Raw genomic sequence first — 20225 nt, forward strand, 5'->3', positions numbered from 1 at the left:
GTTCGCGCTTTCAGTTTCATGCGAATGCTGCCATCAATCCACAGTTTCTGGTTTGGGAATGTTTTAATCGTTGCTATGGGAACGACATCTACAACACACGTTCTAATGAACTCACTCACCGAATCAGCGTATTCGTCAATATTGTTATCTGACGCAATACGGAACATATCCCAGTCCACGTGATGGAAGCAGTCTTGGAGTGTGGAATCAGATTGGTCGGACCAGCGTTGGACAGACCTCAGCGCGGGAGCTTCTTGTTTTAGTTTCTGTCTATAGGCAGGGATCAACAAGTCGTGGTCAGCTTTTCCAAAAGGAGGGCAGGGCAGGGCCTTATATGCATCGCAGTAGTTGGAATAGCAATGATCCAAGGTTTTTCCAGCCCTGGTTGCGCAATCGATATGCTGATAAAATTTAGGGAGTCTTGTTTTCAGATTAGCCTTGTTAAAATCCCCAGCTACAATGAATGCAGCCTCCGGATATATGGATTCCAGTTTGCAAAGAGTCAAATAAAGTTAGTTCAGAGCCATCGATGTGTCTGCTTGGGGGGGAATATATACGGCTGTGATTATAATCGAAGAGAATTCCCTTGGTAGATAATGTGGTCTACATTTGATTGTGAGGAATTCTAAATCAGGTGAACAGAAGGACTTGAGTTCCTGTATGTTGTTGTGGCCACACCACGTCACGTTAACCATAAAGCATAACGCCCCCGCCCCTCTTCTTACCAGAAAGATGTTTGTTTCTGTCGGCGCGATCCGTGGAGAAACCAGCTGGCTGCACTGTCTCCGATAGCGTCTCTCCAGTGAGCCATGTTTCCGTGAAGCAAATAACGTTACAGTCTCTGATGTCCCTCTGGAATGCTACCCTTGCTCGGATTTCATCGACCTTGTTGTCAAGAGACTGGACATTGGCGAGGAGAATGCTAGGGAGAGGTGCACGATGTGCCCATCTCCGGAGTCTGACCAGAAGACCGCTTCGTTTTCCGCTTTTTCGAAGTTGTTTTTTGGGGTCGCCGGCTGGGATCCATTCCATTGTCTTGGGTGAAAGGCAGAACACAGGATCCGCTTCGCGAAAGTCATATTCTTGGTCGTACTGATGGTGAGTTGACGCTGCTCTTATGTTCAGTAGTTCTTCTCGACTGTATGTAATGAAACCTAAGATGACCTGGGGTACCAATGTAAGAAATAACACGTAAAAAAACTAAAAACTGCATAGTTTCCTAGGAACGCGAAGCGAGGTGGCCATCTCATCTCTGTCGGCGTCGGAAGTAGGAATGTTTGTTCTTTTAGAGGTTTTTCCGAGACACAATCTGCCACTACAGCTACTGCAGTGGCAAAGCTGCTTCCCCTACTCTTGGATTTGAACTGCTGTTTAAAGTCAGCTTCTGTTTTGGTTTTAAAAAACTGCTATGTACTGCTAGGTACTGCTATAGGATCCCCCTTTGCTCCTAACTATGCTAATTTGTATGTGGGTTACATGGAGAAACAGTCTATTTTCAATCCTCTCAAAAATGTTTTCTTGCCTAACATCAGTATTTGGAAACGGTATATTGATGATATTTGTGTTCTATGGAGGGGTGATGCAAAACAGCTCCAGGCGTTCCATGCTTTTCTTCACTCCTGTTCTGAGCATCTGAGATTTACTCTGCAGTCTGACACACGTCAAATCAGGTTTCTTGATCTTCTGATCTTGTGTGAAAATAATGTTCTATACACTGATCTTTACAGGAAACCTACTGATCGTAACAGTTTGTTGAGGGCTGATAGTTGTCACCCACTTCCCTTGAAAAATAGTTTGCCCTACAGCCAATTCTGTCGACTCAAAATAATTTGCAAAAAACGATCCGACAGAAATATGGCTGAGATGCAAAGAAAGTTCAAGGAGAGAGGGCTACAAGAATGATCAGATTAATATTGCCATTGAGAAAATTAACAACAAAACGAGACATCAGTCTCGCAAAAAGATGCATTCTTGCGTTCTAACTAACCACTCTTCAAAGTGCTCTGAACACAAATTAAGGGAATTGTTCACAAACATTGGCACATCCTAAAATCCGATGATAGTCTCGGTAATGTGTTTTCGGACATTCCCTTGGTCGTATTCTCACGGGGCAGAAATCTCAGAGACCAATTGGTAAACTGATTTACCACCCCAAGAACAAGGTGTATTGCGCCCCTACTGGATGGAAATTACAAATGTAATGGCTGTGCTCAATGCACTTATAAATGTAGATCCTTCAAACACCCACAAACAGGGAATTTGATCCCAATAAAAGGTGTTAACACATGCTCCACTAAGGCAGTTATTTATCTTATAACTTGTCCTTGTGGTAAAAATTATGTAGGTAAATCAAAGCCCAAATTAAAAGTACGTATCTCAGAGCATCGTAGCACCATTAGGTGTAAAAACTTTACTTATCCAGTTGCGGCCCACTTCTTGGAGGCAGGCCACTCGATTTAGTCTATTGGCATCGAACATGTCACCCTCCCTAGGAGAGGGGGCGACCTGATAATTTATTGTTAAAACGAGAGGCTGCCTGGATCTTTAACTTAAAGACCCTTGCGCCCTTCTGTATCAACGTAGACTTTGATCTGAAGCCATTCTTGTGATTGTGACTTTGCCATTGTAATTGTTTGTAAACTTGTGTAGTCAAATTAATCTATGATCGTATGCTATCCATTTGTTGTTTGTATGCTGTTCTTTGTATGACATTTTAATATTTGATTATTAACCAATGATATTAGGCCACTCTTGGCCATGATTACAGACACCTGTGTCTTTTGACACTATATAAACGAGTCATCCCGCAGTGTTTGTGATTATACCCTGATGAAGACAGCTTGGCTGTCGAAACGTTGGTATTACATTTTTGCATCTGAGCTCTTAGTGTGCGGCTCTCTTTTATTTTCAAATCACAAAGCCCTGACCTCAATCCTATAGAAAATGTGTGGGCAGAACTGAAAAAGCATGTGCGAGCAAGGAGGCCTACAAACCTGACTCAGTTACACCAGCTCTGTCAGGAGGAATGGGCCAAAATTCACCCAACTTATTGTGGGAAGCTTGTGGAAGGCTAACCGGAATGTTTGACCCAAGTTAAACAATTTAAAGGCAATGCTACCAAATACTAATTGAGTGTATGTAAACTTCTGACCCACTTGGAATGTGTTGAAAGGAATTAAAGCTGAAATCACTCTGACATTTCACATTCTTAAAATAAAGTGGTGATATAAACTGACCTAAGACAGGTCATTTTTACTAGGATCAAATGTCAGGAACTGTGAAACTGAGTTTAAATGTATTTGGCTAAGGTGTATGTAAACTTACGACTTCAACTGTATAAGTCAACATGAGTGCAGAGGACAAGGGGCAAACTGGGTGATGACATAAGCGCTGATCACCTGATGCCTCATGTAGAGGAAACTCCTCGGATCCCTCATAAAATAAAATCTGCATCCTCCACCTCCACACCAGCAGGGGCAGCCTCCACAACCACCACACCAGCAGGGGCAGCCTCCACAACCACCACACCAGCAGGGGCAGCCTCCACAACCACCACACCAGCAGGGGCAGTCTCCAACCACCACCACCACAGTCTCCAGCCACCACACCAGCAGGGGCAGCCTCCACAACCACCACACCAGCAGGGGCAGCCTCCACAACCACCACACCAGCAGGGGCAGCCTCCACAACCACCACACCAGCAGGGGCAGCCTCCACAACCACCACACCAGCAGGGGCAGTCTCCACAACCACCACACCAGCAGGGGCAGCCTCCACAACCACCACACCAGCAGGGGCAGCCTCCACAACCACCACACCAGCAGGGGCAGCCTCCACAACCACCACACCAACAGGGGCAGCCTCCACAACCACCACACCAGCAGGGGCAGCCTCCACAACCACCACACCAGCAGGGGCAGCCTCCACAACCACCACACCAGCAGGGGCAGTCTCCACAACTTCCACGCCAGCAGGGGCAGCCTCCACAACCACCACACCAGCAGGGGCAGCCTCCACAACCACCACACCAGCAGGGGCAGCCTCCACAACCACCACACCAACAGGGGCAGCCTCCACAAACACCACACGCAGCAGCTACTGATATAAACAAATATATATCAGGTTGATCCATGTATATATCAGGTTGATCCATGTATATATATATATCAGGTTGATCCATGTATATATCTCAGTACACTTACAGGTATATTTTTCCAGGAGTTGCAGAGTCTTGGGGAGGAAAATATGTATTTATGCTGTTGTCTAGAATCGGCACATATAACATCTTTTTTCAGGATCTCAACAGAACTGGCCCAAATATGGAGCTGGAAAGTGAGGTAAGACTGTGTTGCACATACAGTATATGTTAAACTATATGTGTGATTAATCTGTATTTATAAGGAAAACCTAAATTGTAGTTTTCCATGTATCCTTCATTGTGGGGTGGCAGCGTAGCCTAGTGGTTAGAGCGTTGGACTAGTAACTGGAAGGTTGCGAGTTCAAACCCCCGAGCTGACAAGGTACAAATCTGTTGTTTTGCCCCTGAACAGGCAGTTAACCCACTGTTCGTAGGCCGTCATTGAAAATAAGAATATGTTCTTAACTGACTTGCCTGGTTAAATAAAGGTAAAATTAAATTTTCTTTCTTTTTTCTGTCAGACCATCAAAGCCCTCATGTTCCATCTGGTGCAGAATTTGAACAGGCAGTTTTCTACATTGACACTTTTTACATTTCATTTATTTTTTATTTACTGATAGCCAGATGAACACTCCAAAACAGACACAATTTACAAATGAAGCATGTGTGTTTAGTGAGTCCTCCAGATCAGAGGCAGGGGATGACCAGGGATGTTCTCTGTTTAGTGAGTCCTCCAGATCAGAGGCAGGGGATGACCAGGGATGTTCTCTGTTTAGTGAGTCCTCCAGATCAGAGGCAGTAGGGATGACCAGGGATGTTCTCTGTTTAGTGAGTCCTCCAGATCAGAGGCAGGGGATGATCAGGGATGTTCTCTGTTTAGTGAGTCCTCCAGATCAGAGGCAGGGGATGACCAGGGATGTTCTCTGTTTAGTGAGTCCTCCAGATCAGAGGCAGTAGGGATGACCAGGGATGTTCTCTGTTTAGTGAGTCCTCCAGATCAGAGGCAGGGGATGATCAGGGATGTTCTCTGTTTAGTGAGTCCTCCAGATCAGAGGCAGGGGATGACCAGGGATGTTCTCTGTTTAGTGAGTCCTCCAGATCAGAGACAGTAGGGATGAACAGGGATGTTCTCTGTTTAGTGAGTCCTCCAGATCAGAGGCAGTAGGGATGACCAGGGATGTTCTCTGTTTAGTGAGTCCTCCAGATCAGAGGCAGTAGGGATGACCAGGGATGTTCTCTGTTTAGTGAGTCCTCCAGATCAGAGGCAGTAGGGATGACCAGGGATGTTCTCTGTTTAGTGAGTCCTCCAGATCAGAGGCAGTAGGGATGACCAGGGATGTTCTCTGTTTAGTGAGTCCTCCAGATCAGAGGCAGTAGGGATGAACGGGCATATTCTCTGTTTAGTCAGTCCTCCAGATCAGAGGCAGTAGGGATGACCAGGGATGTTCTCTGTTTAGTGAGTCCTCCAGATCAGAGGCAGTAGGGATGAACGGGCATATTCTCTGTTTAGTCAGTCCTCCAGATCAGAGGCAGTAGGGATGACCAGGGATGTTCTCTTGATGTGTGCGTGAACTGGACCATTTTCCTGTCCTGCAAAGCGTTCTAAATTTAACGAGTACTTTTGTCAGAGGAAAAGTATGGAGTACCTTATTTTCTTTAGGAATATAGTGGAGTAATAGTAAGTTGTCAAAAATATAAAATAGTATATTACAGTACAGAGACCCCCGAAAACCTACTTAAGTAGTACTTTAAGGCATTGTTTGGTGCTACCTCTGAGATCACCACACACTGTTACAAATGAAAAACATGTCCCATTTGTATGATCTACATTTGACATGTTTTGGTGGGGAGGATTCTGCTATTGCAACAATTTCAGAATGTTACAATTTCAGGTAAAAACTCAATAACAAGTCTCAAATATTAGGAAAATGTCTGTAGGCTGTTTTCAAAAACTTGCTCTGCTCTTACCATCTATACAACGACTGTGGTGCTATACCTCTGGGGGTAGCGTTCGAGACGTAGCAAGTATGCAAGTTTACATTTGAGTGATGTGTAGCCATTGGTCTTTCTACAAAAACTAAGTGTTTCTGGGGATTAGGGAGATTTGTAGCTACGATAAATAAATCCCTAGCATAAAACCATTTATAAATCCCTAGCAACAATGGAAAACCATGCTAAGGATCAACTTTAAAACATCATCATCATCATCTATCACCACCATGCTAAGGATCAACTTTAAAACATCATTCATCATCTATCACCACCATGCTAAGGATCAACTTTAAAACATCATCATCTATCACCACCATGCTAAGGATCAACTTTAAAACATCATCATCTATCACCACCATGCTAAGGATCAACTTTAAAACATCATCATCTATCACCACCATGCTAAGGATCAACTTTAAAACATCATCATCATCATCTATCACCACCATGCTAAGGATCAACTTTAAAACATCATCAGAGAGCTCCATTGTGCTGACATTTGACTTTCATTCAAAGACAATAGCTGATATTCAGTCCTTTATAATGATGTATTACTAAAAACACAAGGAAGGGCTAACATTAAAGTATTAGAGCATGGAGGACAAACAATACAGCATCAAGACACTATCAAACATGTATCAGTCTTTCTGCAACAGAGCCATCCTTATGTGTGAGGGTGCATGTGCATGATAGTGATATAAAATATATGTCATAGTTTCCTATGTTAGGTTCTAGGGAACAGAGCAGTACATTATGAAGCTGAAGGTCCTAGGGAACAGAGCAGTACATTATGAAGCTGAAGGTCCTAGGGAACAGAGCAATACATTATGAAGCTGAAGGTTCTAGGGAACAAAGCAGTACATTATGAAGCTGAAGGTCCTAGGGAACAAAGCAGTACATTATGAAGCTGAGGGTTCTAGGGAACAATGCAGTACATTATGAAGCTGAAGGTCCTAGGCAACAGAGCAGTACATTATGAAGCTGAAGGTTCTAGGGAACAGAGCAGTACATTATGAAGCTGAAGGTCCTAGGCAACAGAGCAGTACATTATGAACTGAAGGTTCTAAGGAACAGAGCAGTACATTATGAAGCTGAAGGTTCTAGGGAACAGAGCAGTACATTATGAAGCTGAAGGTTCTAGGGAACAAAGCAGTACATTATGAAGCTGAGGATTCTAGGGAACAGAGCAGTACATTATGAAGCCGAAGGTTCTAGGGAACAGAGCAGTACATTATGAAGCTGAAGTTCCCAGGGAGCAGAGCAGTACATTATGAAGCTGAAGGTCCTAGGGAACAGAGCAGTACATTATGAAGCTGAAGGTCCTAGGGAACAGAGCAGTACATTATGAAGCTGAAGGTTCTAGGGAACAGAGCAGTACATTATGAAGCTGAATGTTCTAGGGAACAGAGCAGTACATTATGAAGCTGAAGTTCCCAGGGAGCAGAGCAGTACATTATGAAGCTGAAGGTCCTAGGGAACAGAGCAGTACATTATGAAGCTGAAGGTCCTAGGGAACAGAGCAGTACATTATGAAGCTGAAGGTTCTAGGGAACAGAGCAGTACATTATGAAGCTGAATGTTCTAGGGAACAGAGCAGTACTTTATGAAGCTGGAGGTTCTAGGGAACAGAGCAGTACATTATGAAGCTGAAGGTCCTAGGGAACAGAGCAGTACATTATGAAGCTGAGGGTTCTAGGGAACAATGCAGTACATTATGAAGCTGAAGGTCCTAGGCAACAGAGCAGTACATTATGAAGCTGAAGGTTCTAGGGAACAAAGCAGTACATTATGAAGCTGAGGATTCTAGGGAACAGAGCAGTACATTATGAAGCCGAAGGTTCTAGGGAACAGAGCAGTACATTATGAAGCCGAAGGTTCTAGGGAACAGAGCAGTACATTATGAAGCTGAGGATTCTAGGGAACAGAGCAGTACATTATGAAGCTGAAGGTTCTAGGGAACAGAGCAGTACATTATGAAGCTGAAGTTCCCAGGGAACAGAGCAGTACATTATGAAGCTGAAGTTCCCAGGGAACAGAGCAGTACATTATGAAGCTGAAGTTCCCAGGGAGCAGAGCAGTACATTATGAAGCTGAAGGTCCTAGGGAACAGAGCAGTACATTATGAAGCTGAAGGTCCTAGGGAACAGAGCAGTACATTATGAAGCTGAATGTTCTAGGGAACAGAGCAGTACTTTATGAAGCTGGAGGTTCTAGGGAACAGAGCAGTACATTATGAAGCTGAAGGTCCTAGGGAACAGAGCAGTACATTATTAAGCTGAAGGTCCTAGGGAACAGAGCAGTACATTATGAAGCTGAAGGTTCTAGGGAACAGAGCAGTACATTATGAAGCTGAAGGTCCTAGGCAACAGAGCAGTACATTATGAAGCTGAAGGTTCTAGGGAACAGAGCAGTACATTATGAAGCTGAAGGTTCTAGGGAACAGAGCAGTACATTATGAAGCTGAAGGTTCTAGGGAACAAAGCAGTACATTATGAAGCTGAGGATTCTAGGGAACAGAGCAGTACATTATGAAGCCGAAGGTTCTAGGGAACAGAGCAGTACATTATGAAGCCGAAGGTTCTAGGGAACAGAGCAGTACATTATGAAGCTGAGGATTCTAGGGAACAGAGCAGTACATTATGAAGCTGAAGGTTATAGGGAACAGAGCAGTACATTATGAAGCTGAAGTTCCCAGGGAACAGAGCAGTACATTATGAAGCTGAAGTTCCCAGGGAGCAGAGCAGTACATTATGAAGCTGAAGGTCCTAGGGAACAGAGCAGTACATTATGAAGCTGAAGGTCCTAGGGAACAGAGCAGTACATTATGAAGCTGAAGGTTCTAGGGAACAGAGCAGTACATTATGAAGCTGAAGGTCCTAGGGAACAGAGCAGTACATTATGAAGCTGAAGGTTCTAGGGAACAGAGCAGTACATTATGAAGCTGAAGGTCCTAGGGAACAGAGCAGTACACTATAAGTGTTTCTTATTGGATGGAGCCTCCTGTTGGTGCCTGATATTAAGTGATGGTGTCGTACATTATGAAGCTGAATGGGGCCTGTTAGGTCTGTTGGTGCCTGATATTAAGTGATGGTGTCGTGCATTATGAAGCTGAATGGGGCCTGTTAGGTCTGTTGGTGCCTGATATTAAGTGATGGTGTCGTGCATTATGAAGCTGAATGGGGCCTGTTAGGTCTGTTGGTGCCTGATATTAAGTGATGGTGTAGTACATTATGAAGCTGAATGGGGCCTGTTAGGTCTGTTGGTGCCTGATATTAAGTGATGGTGTAGACCATTATGAAGCTGAATGGGGCCTGTTAGGTCTGTTGGTGCCTGATATTAAGTGATGGTGTAGTACATTATGAAGCTGAATGGGGCCTGTTAGGTCTGTTGGTGCCTGATATTAAGTGTTGGTGTAGTACATTATGAAGCTGAATGGGGCCTGTTAGGTCTGTTGGTGCCTGATATTAAGTGATGGTGTAGTACATTATGAAGCTGAATGGGGCCTGTTAGGTCTGTTGGTGCCTGATATTAAGTGATGGTGTAGTACATTAGTCCATGATGTATTAATAGCTTGGTATGTTTTTAGGAACGTGTGGAGACGTCCAGGTGCATGATGGGGCCTGTTCGGGCTGTTGTTGTGTTAAAATCTGTTGTTATCTATATAGTCCAGGGATGATTTGTTTTAGAGTTACACTTTTTAAACATTACTTTAATAGGTTCATATTTTTTTATCTTAACTTCTAGTAGTTTCTGTCTTTCTCATAATCTGTTGGTGATGGGGGAAGTGCTGCAGCCCTGACCTGCAGGGGGCATCAATGAGTCAAGTTGAATGTATTCGGCATGTGTAAGGACAAGCAGGAAGAATATATTTAACATGTGTAAGGACAAGCAGGAAGAATATATTTAACATGTGTAAGGACAAGCAGGATGAATATATTTACCATGTGTAAGGACAAGCAGGATGAATATATTTACCATGTGTAAGGACAAGCAGGAAGAATATATTTAACATGTGTAAGGACAAGCAGGATGAATATATTTAACATGTGTAAGGACAAGCAGGCCTACACATTGTCTTAGAGAACAGCATAATGGTAAAATATCTACCATGTCCATTGTCTTTCTGCATCAACTGAAATGATCGCAGCTGGTTTTTACAATGTGTACTAATGCAATATTAATTTTAGCATTTGATTTGTTAAAATATTATTTATTGAATTTGTAACCATTTTATGTTTTAAATAATTTATTTTCATATTGCTATCTTATGTTAAAAAGAGACTAGATTAAACCATTATTTTCCCAAAATACTGGGTGTGTTGGGTAATGTGTCTCTGTGGGGTGTTGGAGCTGTAGCAGGGTGTTGGAGATGGAGCAGGGTGTTGGAGATGGAGCAGGGTGTTGGAGATGGAGCAGGGTGTTGGAGATGGAGCAGGGTGTTGGAGATGGAGCAGGGTGTTGGAGATGGAGCAGGGTGTTGGAGCTATAGCAGGGTGTTGGAGATGTAGCAGGGTGTTGGAGCTCTAGCAGGGTGTTGGAGCTGTAGCAGGGTGTTGGATCTGTAGCAGCGTGTTGGAGCTGTAGCAGGGTGTTGGAGCTCTAGCAGGGTGTTGGAGCTCTAGCAGGGTGTTGGAGCTCTAGCAGGGTGTTGGAGCTGTAGCAGGGTGTTGGAGCTGTGGCAGGGTGTTGGAGCTGTGGCAGGGTGTTGGAGCTGTGGCAGGGTGTTGGAGCTGTGGCAGGGTGTTGGAGCTCGAGCAGGGTGTTGGAGCTCGAGCAGGGTGTTGGAGCTCGAGAAGTCGCTCTGGATAAGAGCGTCTGCTAAATGACTTAAATGTAAATGTAAATGTGTTGGACTTCGAGCAGGGTGTTGGAGCTCGAGCAGGGTGTTGGCGCTCGAGCAGGGTGTTGGAGCTGTGGCAGGGTGTTGGAGCTGTGGCAGGGTGTTGGAGATGTGGCAGGGTGTTGGAGATGTGGCAGGGTGTTGGAGATGTGGCAGGGTGTTGGAGATGTGGCAGGGTGTTGGAGATGTGGCAGGGTGTTGGAGATGTGGCAGGGTGTTGGAGATGTGGCAGGGTGTTGGAGATGTAGCAGGGTGTTGGAGCTGTAGCAGGGTGTTGGAGCTGTAGCAGGGTGTTGGAGATGTGGCAGGGTGTTGGAGATGTGGCAGGGTGTTGGAGATGTGGCAGGGTGTTGGAGCTCTAGCAGGGTGTTGGAGCTGTAGCAGGGTGTTGGAGATGTAGCAGGGTGTTGGAGATGTGGCAGGGTGTTGGAGATGTGGCAGGGTGTTGGAGATGTGGCAGGGTGTTGGAGATGTGGCAGGGTGTTGGAGATGTGGCAGGGTGTTGGAGCTGTGGCAGGGTGTTGGAGATGTGGCAGGGTGTTGGAGATGTGGCAGGGTGTTGGAGATGTGGCAGGGTGTTGGAGATGTGGCAGGGTGTTGGAGATGTGGCAGGGTGTTGGAGATGTGGCAGGGTGTTGGAGCTGTCGCAGGGTGTTGGAGATGTCGCAGGGTGTTGGAGATGTAGCAGGGTGTTGGAGATGTGGCAGGGTGTTGGAGATGTGGCAGGGTGTTGGAGATGTGGCAGGGTGTTGGAGCTGTGGCAGGGTGTTGGAGCTGTAGCAGGGTGTTGGAGCTGTGGCAGGTTGTTGGAGCTGTGGCAGGGTGTTGGAGATGTGGCAGGGTGTTGGAGATGTGGCAGGGTGTTGGAGCTGTAGCAGGGTGCTGGAGCTCTAGCAGGGTGCTGGAGCTCTAGCAGGGTGTTGGAGCTGTAGCAGGGTGTTGGAGCTGTAGCAGGGTGTTGGAGCTCTAGCAGGGTGTTGGAGCTCTAGCAGGGTGTTGGAGCTCTAGCAGGGTGTTGGAGCTCTAGCAGGGTGTTGGAGCTGTAGCAGGGTGTTGGAGCTCTAGCAGGGAGTTGGAGCTCTGGCAGGGTGTTGGAGCTCTAGCAGGGTGTTGGGGTTAGGGTTAGGGAACTGAATGGTGACAGCTGTAGGATTCAGTATGTTATGGGAACTGAATGGTGACAGCTGTAGGATTCAGTATGTTATGGGAACTGAATGGTGACAGCTGTAGGATTCAGTATGTTATTGAAACTGAATGATGACGACAGTATGATTCAGTATGTTATGGACATTGTTGACTTCCTCTGAGAACATCTTGGATAGACATTAGTATGATATTGTGAGAACATCTTGGATAGACATTAGTATGATATTGTGAGAACATCTTGGATAGACATTAGTATGATATTGTGAGAACATCTTGGATAGACATTAGTATGATATTGTGAGAACATCTTGGATAGACATTAGTATGATATTGTGAGAACATCTTGGATAGACATTAGTATGATATTGTGAGAACATCTTGGATAGACATTAGTATGATATTGTGAGAACATCTTGGATAGACATTAGTATGATATTGTGAGAACATCTTGGATAGACATTATGATATTGTATGATATTGTGAGAACATCTTGGATAGACATTAGTATGATATCTTGGATAGACATTAGAGAACATCTTGGATAGACATTAGTATGATATTGTGAGAACATCTTGGATAGACATTAGTATGATATTGTGAGAACATCTTGGATAGACATTAGTATGATATTGTGAGAACATCTTGGATAGACATTAGTATGATATTGTGAGAACATCTTGGATAGACATTAGTATGATATTTAACCATCTGACTGATTATTATTCAGGATGACTTCAGGACTAGCTGTAGTCACAGCAGCATCCACATGTATGTAGAAGTGTTTAGGAACGCGAAGCGAGGCGGCCATCTCAGTCGGCGCATTATATCCTTATTTAAAATAAAAGGGACTCCAAAATGACAATGCATGATGTACCATTCATTATTATTGGGTAAAAGATCTAAAAAACAACCAAAACAAATAACAAATGCATCCACCAATAAACATGTCCCATTTCTTTTAGAGTTCACTGTCTTTAGGGCACAGGGTGCCAATTGGGATGCATAGGAACAAACACACTGGGACATCTAGTGCACTGTCTTTAGGGCACAGGGTGCCAATTGGGATGCATAGGAACAAACACACTGGGACATCTAGTGCACTGTTTTTAGGGCACAGGGTGCCAATTGGGATGCATAGGAACAAACACACTGGGACATCTAGTGCACTGTCTTTAGGGCACAGGGTGCCAATTGGGATGCATCGGAACAAACACACTGGGACATCTAGTGCACTGTCTTTAGGGCACAGGGTGCCAATTGGGATGCATGGGAACAAACACACTGGGACATCTAGTGCATTAGAGCTTCATATCATTGACTGGGGAATGGTGCACAGTGGAACAGCCTCTAAAAACAACAGAATATATACATGAACTACATTTAACTCTGTTGGTTAAGACAGAATAAGCTTCAACAGGATCCATGCACAGGTACTAGCTGGAGAGAACGTTGCAGTCCTCAAAGACACCCAGCGAGGCTTTAACTCTGTTGGTTAAGACAGAACACAGAAGAAGCTTCAACAGGATCCATGCATAGGTACAAGCTGGAGAGAACCTTGCAGTCCTCAAAGACACCCAGCGAGGCTTTAACTCTTTAAGTAGACACCTTGTGTTTCCCATGACTACACAGCGATGTAAAGAACCAACAAATAACATCACTACCACTGTCATTTAGAGCAGAATAACGCTGTGGGATGTTGGGAAATGGGACGGAGGAGAACTGATGGTTGTATCTGAAGTGGCAGAGACCTCTCATAATGGGTGATGGTGACAGATACTACATCAGGTCCTCTTTCCCAGGTGGGGCCACTTCTGGTGGGGGTCGGGAGAGAAGGATAACTGTTCCCAGACCAATGTAACCTCAAGCTACCCACATACACACGTTAAGATATGACATCGTCCTGACACTGTCTGTGACTGGTCAGCATGGAAATGACAGGACTCCTCTTTCTCAACCACTGACCAATAGCAGTAGCCTTGCAGTGTTCCTTCTCTTTTTCTGCTGAAGTTAAGAGAATGCCAACCTGTCTATAACCTGTTTATAACCTGCCTATGACCTGTCTATAACCTGTTTATAACCTGTCTATAACCTGTCTATAACCTCTTTATAACCTGTCTATAACCTCTTTATAACCTGTCTATAACCTGTCTATAACCTGTCTATAACCTCTTTATAACCTGCTTATAACCTGTCTATATTGCCAACCTGTCTATAACCTCTTTATAACCTGTTTATAACCTGCTTATAACCTGTCTATATTGCCAACCTGTCTATAACCTCTTTATAACCTGTTTATAACCTGTTTATAACCTGTCTATATTGCCAACCGGTCTATATATCGGTAATGTCTTTTGCTTTAGCAAATTGGAAAACTCTGTTTCTTCTTCTCCTCTTTCAGCCTTCCATTAGTCACGAGTAATAAAGGACCATGATCAGGAATACAATATGAACCTTAGTCAGTCAGTCAGGGGAGGAGACAGACAGATACTAATCTCTCCTTCCTTCGTACTGTCACTGAGGCCCACAGCCAATCAGAAGAGGTTGAACTCCAGTGGGAGGAGTCAGTTAGTCGGTCCATCATGTCTGTCTATCGGCAGGCAGCGACCAGGCCAAGCACTCACTCCAGATGGGTTGTTGGCAGCGTGGTGAGTCTCCTGGTAGGTTGTGGGTAGCGTGGTGAGTCTCCTGGTAGTTTGTGGGTAGCGTGGTGAGTCTCCTGGTAGGTTGTGGGTAGCGTGATGAGTCTCCTGGTAGGTTGTGGGTAGTGTGTTGTGGACATTGCAGACAGCTGGTAGAGGTATGGCCTGGTGGAGAGGAGGGGCCAACCTAGGCTGAGGAGAGGAGGAGGAGGAGGGAAGTTAAGTTACAGAGAACAGGAGAGGAAGGAGGAGGAGAAGGAGGAGAGAATAGAGAGGAGGAGAGAAGAGAGAAGGAGAGAAGAGAAGGAGAGAAGAGAGAGGAGGAGAGAAGAGAGGAGGAGGGAGGAGGAGAGGAGGAGAGAGGAGAGAGGAGGAGAGGAGAGAGGAGGAGAGGAGAGAGGAGGAGAGAAGAGAGGAGGAGAGAAGAGAGGAGGAGAGGAGGAGGAAAGGAGAGGAGAAGACAGGAGGAGAGAAGAGGGGAGGAGAAGAGAGGAGGAGAGAGAGGAGGAGAGGAGAGGGAGGAGAAGAGAGAGAGGAGAGAGAGAGGAGAGAGGAGAGGAGGAGAGAAGAGGAGGAGGAAAGAAGAGAGGAGGAGAGGAGGAGGAAAGGAGAGGAGAAGACAGGAGGAGAGAAGAGAGGAGAGAAGAGAAGAGGAGGAGAGAACAGAGGAGAGGAGAAGAGAAGAGAAGAGAGGAGGAGAGAAGAGGAGAGAGGAGAGAATAGGAGAGAGGAGAAGAGGAGAGAGGAGAGAATAGGAGAGAGGAGAAGAGGAGAGAAGAGAAGAGAGGAGGAGAGAAGAGAGGAGGAGAGAAGAGAAGAGAGGAGGAGAGAAGAGAGGAGGAGAGAAGAGAGGAGGAGAGAAGAGAAGAGAGGAGGAGAGGAGAGAAGAGAGGAGGAAAGAGAGGAGGAGAGAAGAGAGGAGAAGATGAGAGGAGAGGAGAGAAGAGCGGAGGAGATGAAAGAGGAGGAGATGAAAGAGGAGGAGAGAAGAGAGGAAGAAAAGAGGAACAACACAGAAATCACCTCATAGTTAAGGTTATAGTCAAAACAATGGCTGCTCACAGTTGTAGTAAAAGCGATACTACAGAGTTACTGGTTGATAGTAACAGCTCTGGTGGACGTTCCTTCAGTCTGACTCATTATTATTCAAGATGACTTCAGGACTAGCTGTAGTCACAGCAGCATCCACATGTATGTAGAAGTGTTTAGAAACATTATATCCTTATTTAAAATAATAAAAGGCCACTCAAATGTGCAGTTTAGTCACACAACACAATGCCAATTGTATGCTCCCTCAACTTGAGACATCTGTGGCATTGTGTTGTGTGACAAAACTGCACATTTTAGTGGCCTTTTATTATCCCCAGCTGTGGGGGGGGGGGCGGAGCTGTTGGCCGAGGTTGGAGTAGCCAGGCGGAAGGCATGGCCAGCCGTTGAGAAATGCTTATTGAAGTTTTCGATAATCATGGATTTATCGGTGGTGACCGTGTTACCTAGCCTCAGTGCAGTGGGCAGCTGGGAGGAGATGCTCTTGTTCTCCATGGACTTCACAGTGTCCCAGAACTTTTTGGAGTTGGAGCTACAGGATGCAAACTTCTGCCTGAAGAAGCTGGCCTTAGCTTTCCTGACTGACTGCGTGTATTGGTTCCTGACTTCCCTGAACAGTTGCATATCGCGGGGACTGTTCGATGCTATTGCAGTCCGCCACAGGATGTTTTTGTGCTGGTCGAGGGCAGTCAGGTCTGGAGTGAACCAAGGGCTGTATCTGTTCTTGGTTCTGCATTTTTTGAACGGAGCATGCTTATCTAAAATGGTGAAGAAGTTACTTTTAAAGAATGACCAGGCATCCTCAACTGACGGGATGAGGTCAATGTCCTTCCAGGGTACCCGGGCCAGGTCGATTAGAAAGGCCTGCTCACAGAAGTGTTTTAGGGAGCGTTTGACAGTGATGAGGGGTGGTCGTTTGACTGCGGCTCCGTGGCGGATACAGGCAATGAGGCAGTGATCGCTGAGATCCTGGTTGAAGACAGCGGAGGTGTATTTGGAGGGCCAGTTGGTCAGGATAATATATAATAATATATGCCATTTAGCAGACGCTTTTATCCAAAGCGACTTACAGTCATGTGTGCATTCATTCTACGTATGGGTGGTCCCAGGAATCGAACCCACTACCCTGGCGTTACAAGCGCCATGCTCTACCAACTGAGCTACAGAAGGATGACGTCTATGAGGGTACCCTTGTTTACGGAGTTAGGGTTGTACCTGGTGGGTTCCTAGATGATTTGTGTGAGATTGAGGGCATCTAGCTTAAATTGTAGGACTGCCGGGGTGTTAAGCATATCCCAGTTTAGGTCACCTAACAGAACAAACTCTGAAGCTAGATAGGGGGCGATCAATTCACAAATGGTGTCCAGGGCACAGCTGGGAGCTGAGGGGGGTCGGTAGCAGGCGGCAACAGTGAGAGACTTATTTCTGGAGAGGGTAATTTTCAAAATTAGTAGTTCGAACTGTTTGGGTATGGACCTGGAAAGTATGACATTACTTTGCAGGCTATCTCTGCAGTAGACTGTAACTCCTCCACCTTTGGCAGTTCTATCTTGACGGAAGATGTTATAGTTGGGTATGGAAATCTCAGAATTTTTGGTGGCCTTCCTGAGCCAGGATTCAGACACGGCAAGGACATCAGGTTTAGCAGAGTGTGCTAAAGCAGTGAGTAAAACAAACTTAGGGAGGAGGCTTCTGATGTTGATATGCATGAAACCAAGGCTTTTTCGATCACAGAAGTCAACAAATGAGGGTGCCTGGGGACATGCAGGGCCTGGGTTTACCTCCACATCACCCGCGGAGCAGAGAAGGAGTAGTATGAGGTGGCGGCTGAAGGCTATCAAAACTGGTCGCCTAGAGCATTGGGGACAGAGAATAAGAGGAGCAGGTTTCTGGGCATGGTAGAATATATTCAGGGCATAATGCGCAGACAGGGGTATGGTGGGGTGGGGGTACAGCGGAGGTAAGCCCAGGCACTGGGTGATGATGAGAGAGGTTGTATCTCTGGACATGCTGGTTGTAATGGGTGAGGTCACCGCATGTGTGGGAGGTGGGACAAAGGAGGTAACAGGGGTATGAAGAGTGGAACTAGGGGCTCCATTGTGAACTAAAACAATGATCACTAATCTGAACAACAGTATACAAGGCATATTGACATTTGAGAGAGACATACAGCGAGGCATACAGTAATCACAGGTGTTGAATTGGGAAAGCTAGCTAAAACAGTAGGTGAGACAGCAACAGCTATTCAACTAGCACAACAAACAGCAGGTAAAATGGCGTTGACTAGGCAACGGGGCCGACAGATAAAACAAACAAGCAGAATGGAGTACCGTGATTAATGGACAGTCCAGCATGCATCAGCTATGTAGCCAAGAGATCAGTGTCCAGGGGGCAGCGGTGGATGGGGCAGGGAAGCTGGACTGGCAAGTGTTATCCAGGTTAAAAAAAACTAACAATGACTAAATAGCTTGTAGCTAGTTAGCTGGTTAGCGTCTGGAGGTTCTTGAGTGTGTTCTAAAAAATTAAAAATAATAGCGATTCCGTGTCACAATAGGTGAGGCAGGTTTCCGGAAGGTATAAACAATTTAAAAATCAAAAAGAGATAGAAAGTAAATATGGGTCCAGAGAGTGTTTGGGACGCGGCGATTCAGACGGTTAGCAGGCCTGTGCTAACAAGCTAACAGTTCGTAGGCCCGGGCTAGACAGGGTAGCAGGGGTGTGCTACAGGTGCTCTGGCCAGGCTAGCTTCAAGCTATGTGGGTGGAAACGCTAGCCAGGGGTAATCATCCGGGGTTGCAGTTTAGCTAGATAGCTAGTTGTGAAGATCCAGCTGAAAAATGTTCCGTTTGCGGTGGGAATCCGGGGATGAAAAATAAATAGGTCCGTTATGCTCTGGGTAGAGTCGCGTTGTACGAACTGGCGAGAGCTTTCCGGGCTAAAGGTTAGCTGATGACCGGTTAGCTGAAGACCGCTAGCATAGCTGGTGGATTAGCTGGCTAGCTTCAGTTGAGGGGTTTCGGTTCCGAAGTAAATATAAATACTTTAGGAAAAATAGCTACATTGGGTGAGGCGGATTGCAGGAGAGTATTTGGAAGCTTAGATTTAGCAAAATGTATTTAAAGAGGTATGCGAAGAAAAATATGTAAAAAAACGAAAAAGAGGTGATATATACAGGGGACAGGACGACTTACTGCTACGCCATCTTGGAAAATACATGTCTTGATATACCACAACTGTCAGCTGGATGTATTATCTTGGCAAAGGAGAAAGGCTCACGAATAGAGGTGTAAACACATTTGTTCACAGAATTTGAGGGAAATACTTTTTGTTGTGTGTGGAAGATTTCTGGGTTCTTTAATTTCAGCTCATGAAACATGGGACCAACACTTTACATGTTGTGTTTATATTGTTGTTGAGTGTCGTTGATCCCTGCTGTAGTTCACTCACTGCTGGTTCTGTTTGACTATGCAGCATATTGGAGAAGGACATCCTTCCTGACTGCACAGGAAAACTAAACTTCTACTGTTTCACTATTTCAGCCAGAGACAACACCCCCCCCCCTCCACCTAACCCTCATATTTCCCAACCACCACACCCAGGCTGAGAGGATATGCTAGGATATGAACAAACGAAACAACATAAACACTGTCCAGATCTGGAACAACCTACACATTATCCAGGCTAATAAACCTGTCCAGATCTGGAACAACCTACACATTATCCAGGCTAATAAACCTGTCCTGATATAGAACAACCTAGACATTATCCAGGCTAATAAACCTGTCCTGATATAGAACAACCTAGACATTATCCAGGCTAATAAACCTGTCGTGATATAGAACAACCTACACATTATCCAGGCTAATAAACCTGTCCTAATACAGAACAACCTAGACATTATCCAGGCTAATAAACCTGTCCTGATAGAGAACAACCTACACATTATCCAGGCTAATAAACCTGTCCTGATATAGAACAACCTAGACATTATCCAGGCTAATAAACCTGTCCTGCCCTAGAACAACCTAGGCATTATCCAGGCTCATAAACCTGTCCTAATATAGAACAACCTAGACATTATCCAGGCTCATAAACCTGTCCTAATATAGAACAACCTAGACATTATGCAGCATTATCCAGGCTAATAATCCTGTCCTGATAGAGAACAACCTACACATTATCCAGGCTAATAAACCTGTCGTGATATAGAACAACCTACACATTATCCAGGCTAATAAACCTGTCCTAATACAGAACAACCCTAGACATTATCCAGGCTAATAAACCTGTCCTGATAGAGAACAACCTACACATTATCCAGGCTAATAAACCTGTCCTGATATAGAACAACCTAGACATTATCCAGGCTAATAAACCTGTCCTGCTCTAGAACAACCTAGACATTATCCAGGCTAATAAACCT

At 45.2% G+C, this 20225-nt stretch overlaps 1 protein-coding gene across 3 annotated transcripts in view; it reads right to left on the reverse strand.

Annotated features, from left to right (window-relative positions):
* Positions 1-12980: 12980 nt before the first annotated feature.
* LOC123989582 (interleukin-11 receptor subunit alpha-like) overlaps positions 12981-20225 on the reverse strand; it is a 59452-nt gene continuing 52207 nt past the window's right edge. Inside the window, exons 12-13 of one of the 3 annotated variants that reach the window (XR_006830575.1) lie at positions 14416-14947; positions 12981-14354 (exon numbers count right to left, since the gene is read on the reverse strand). Coding sequence is in view for 1 of the 3 variants with exons in the window: in XM_046290705.1 (XP_046146661.1) it covers positions 14678-14947 (270 nt within the window). In the remaining 2 variants the exon portion in view is untranslated. Of the gene's footprint in view, positions 14948-20225 lie in introns of all 3 variants that reach the window. The other 2 variants (XR_006830574.1, XM_046290705.1) reach the window with 2 other exon arrangements.

Source organism: Oncorhynchus gorbuscha, linkage group LG11, assembly GCF_021184085.1.
Source record: "Oncorhynchus gorbuscha isolate QuinsamMale2020 ecotype Even-year linkage group LG11, OgorEven_v1.0, whole genome shotgun sequence".
Taxonomy (NCBI): Eukaryota; Metazoa; Chordata; class Actinopteri; order Salmoniformes; family Salmonidae; genus Oncorhynchus; species Oncorhynchus gorbuscha.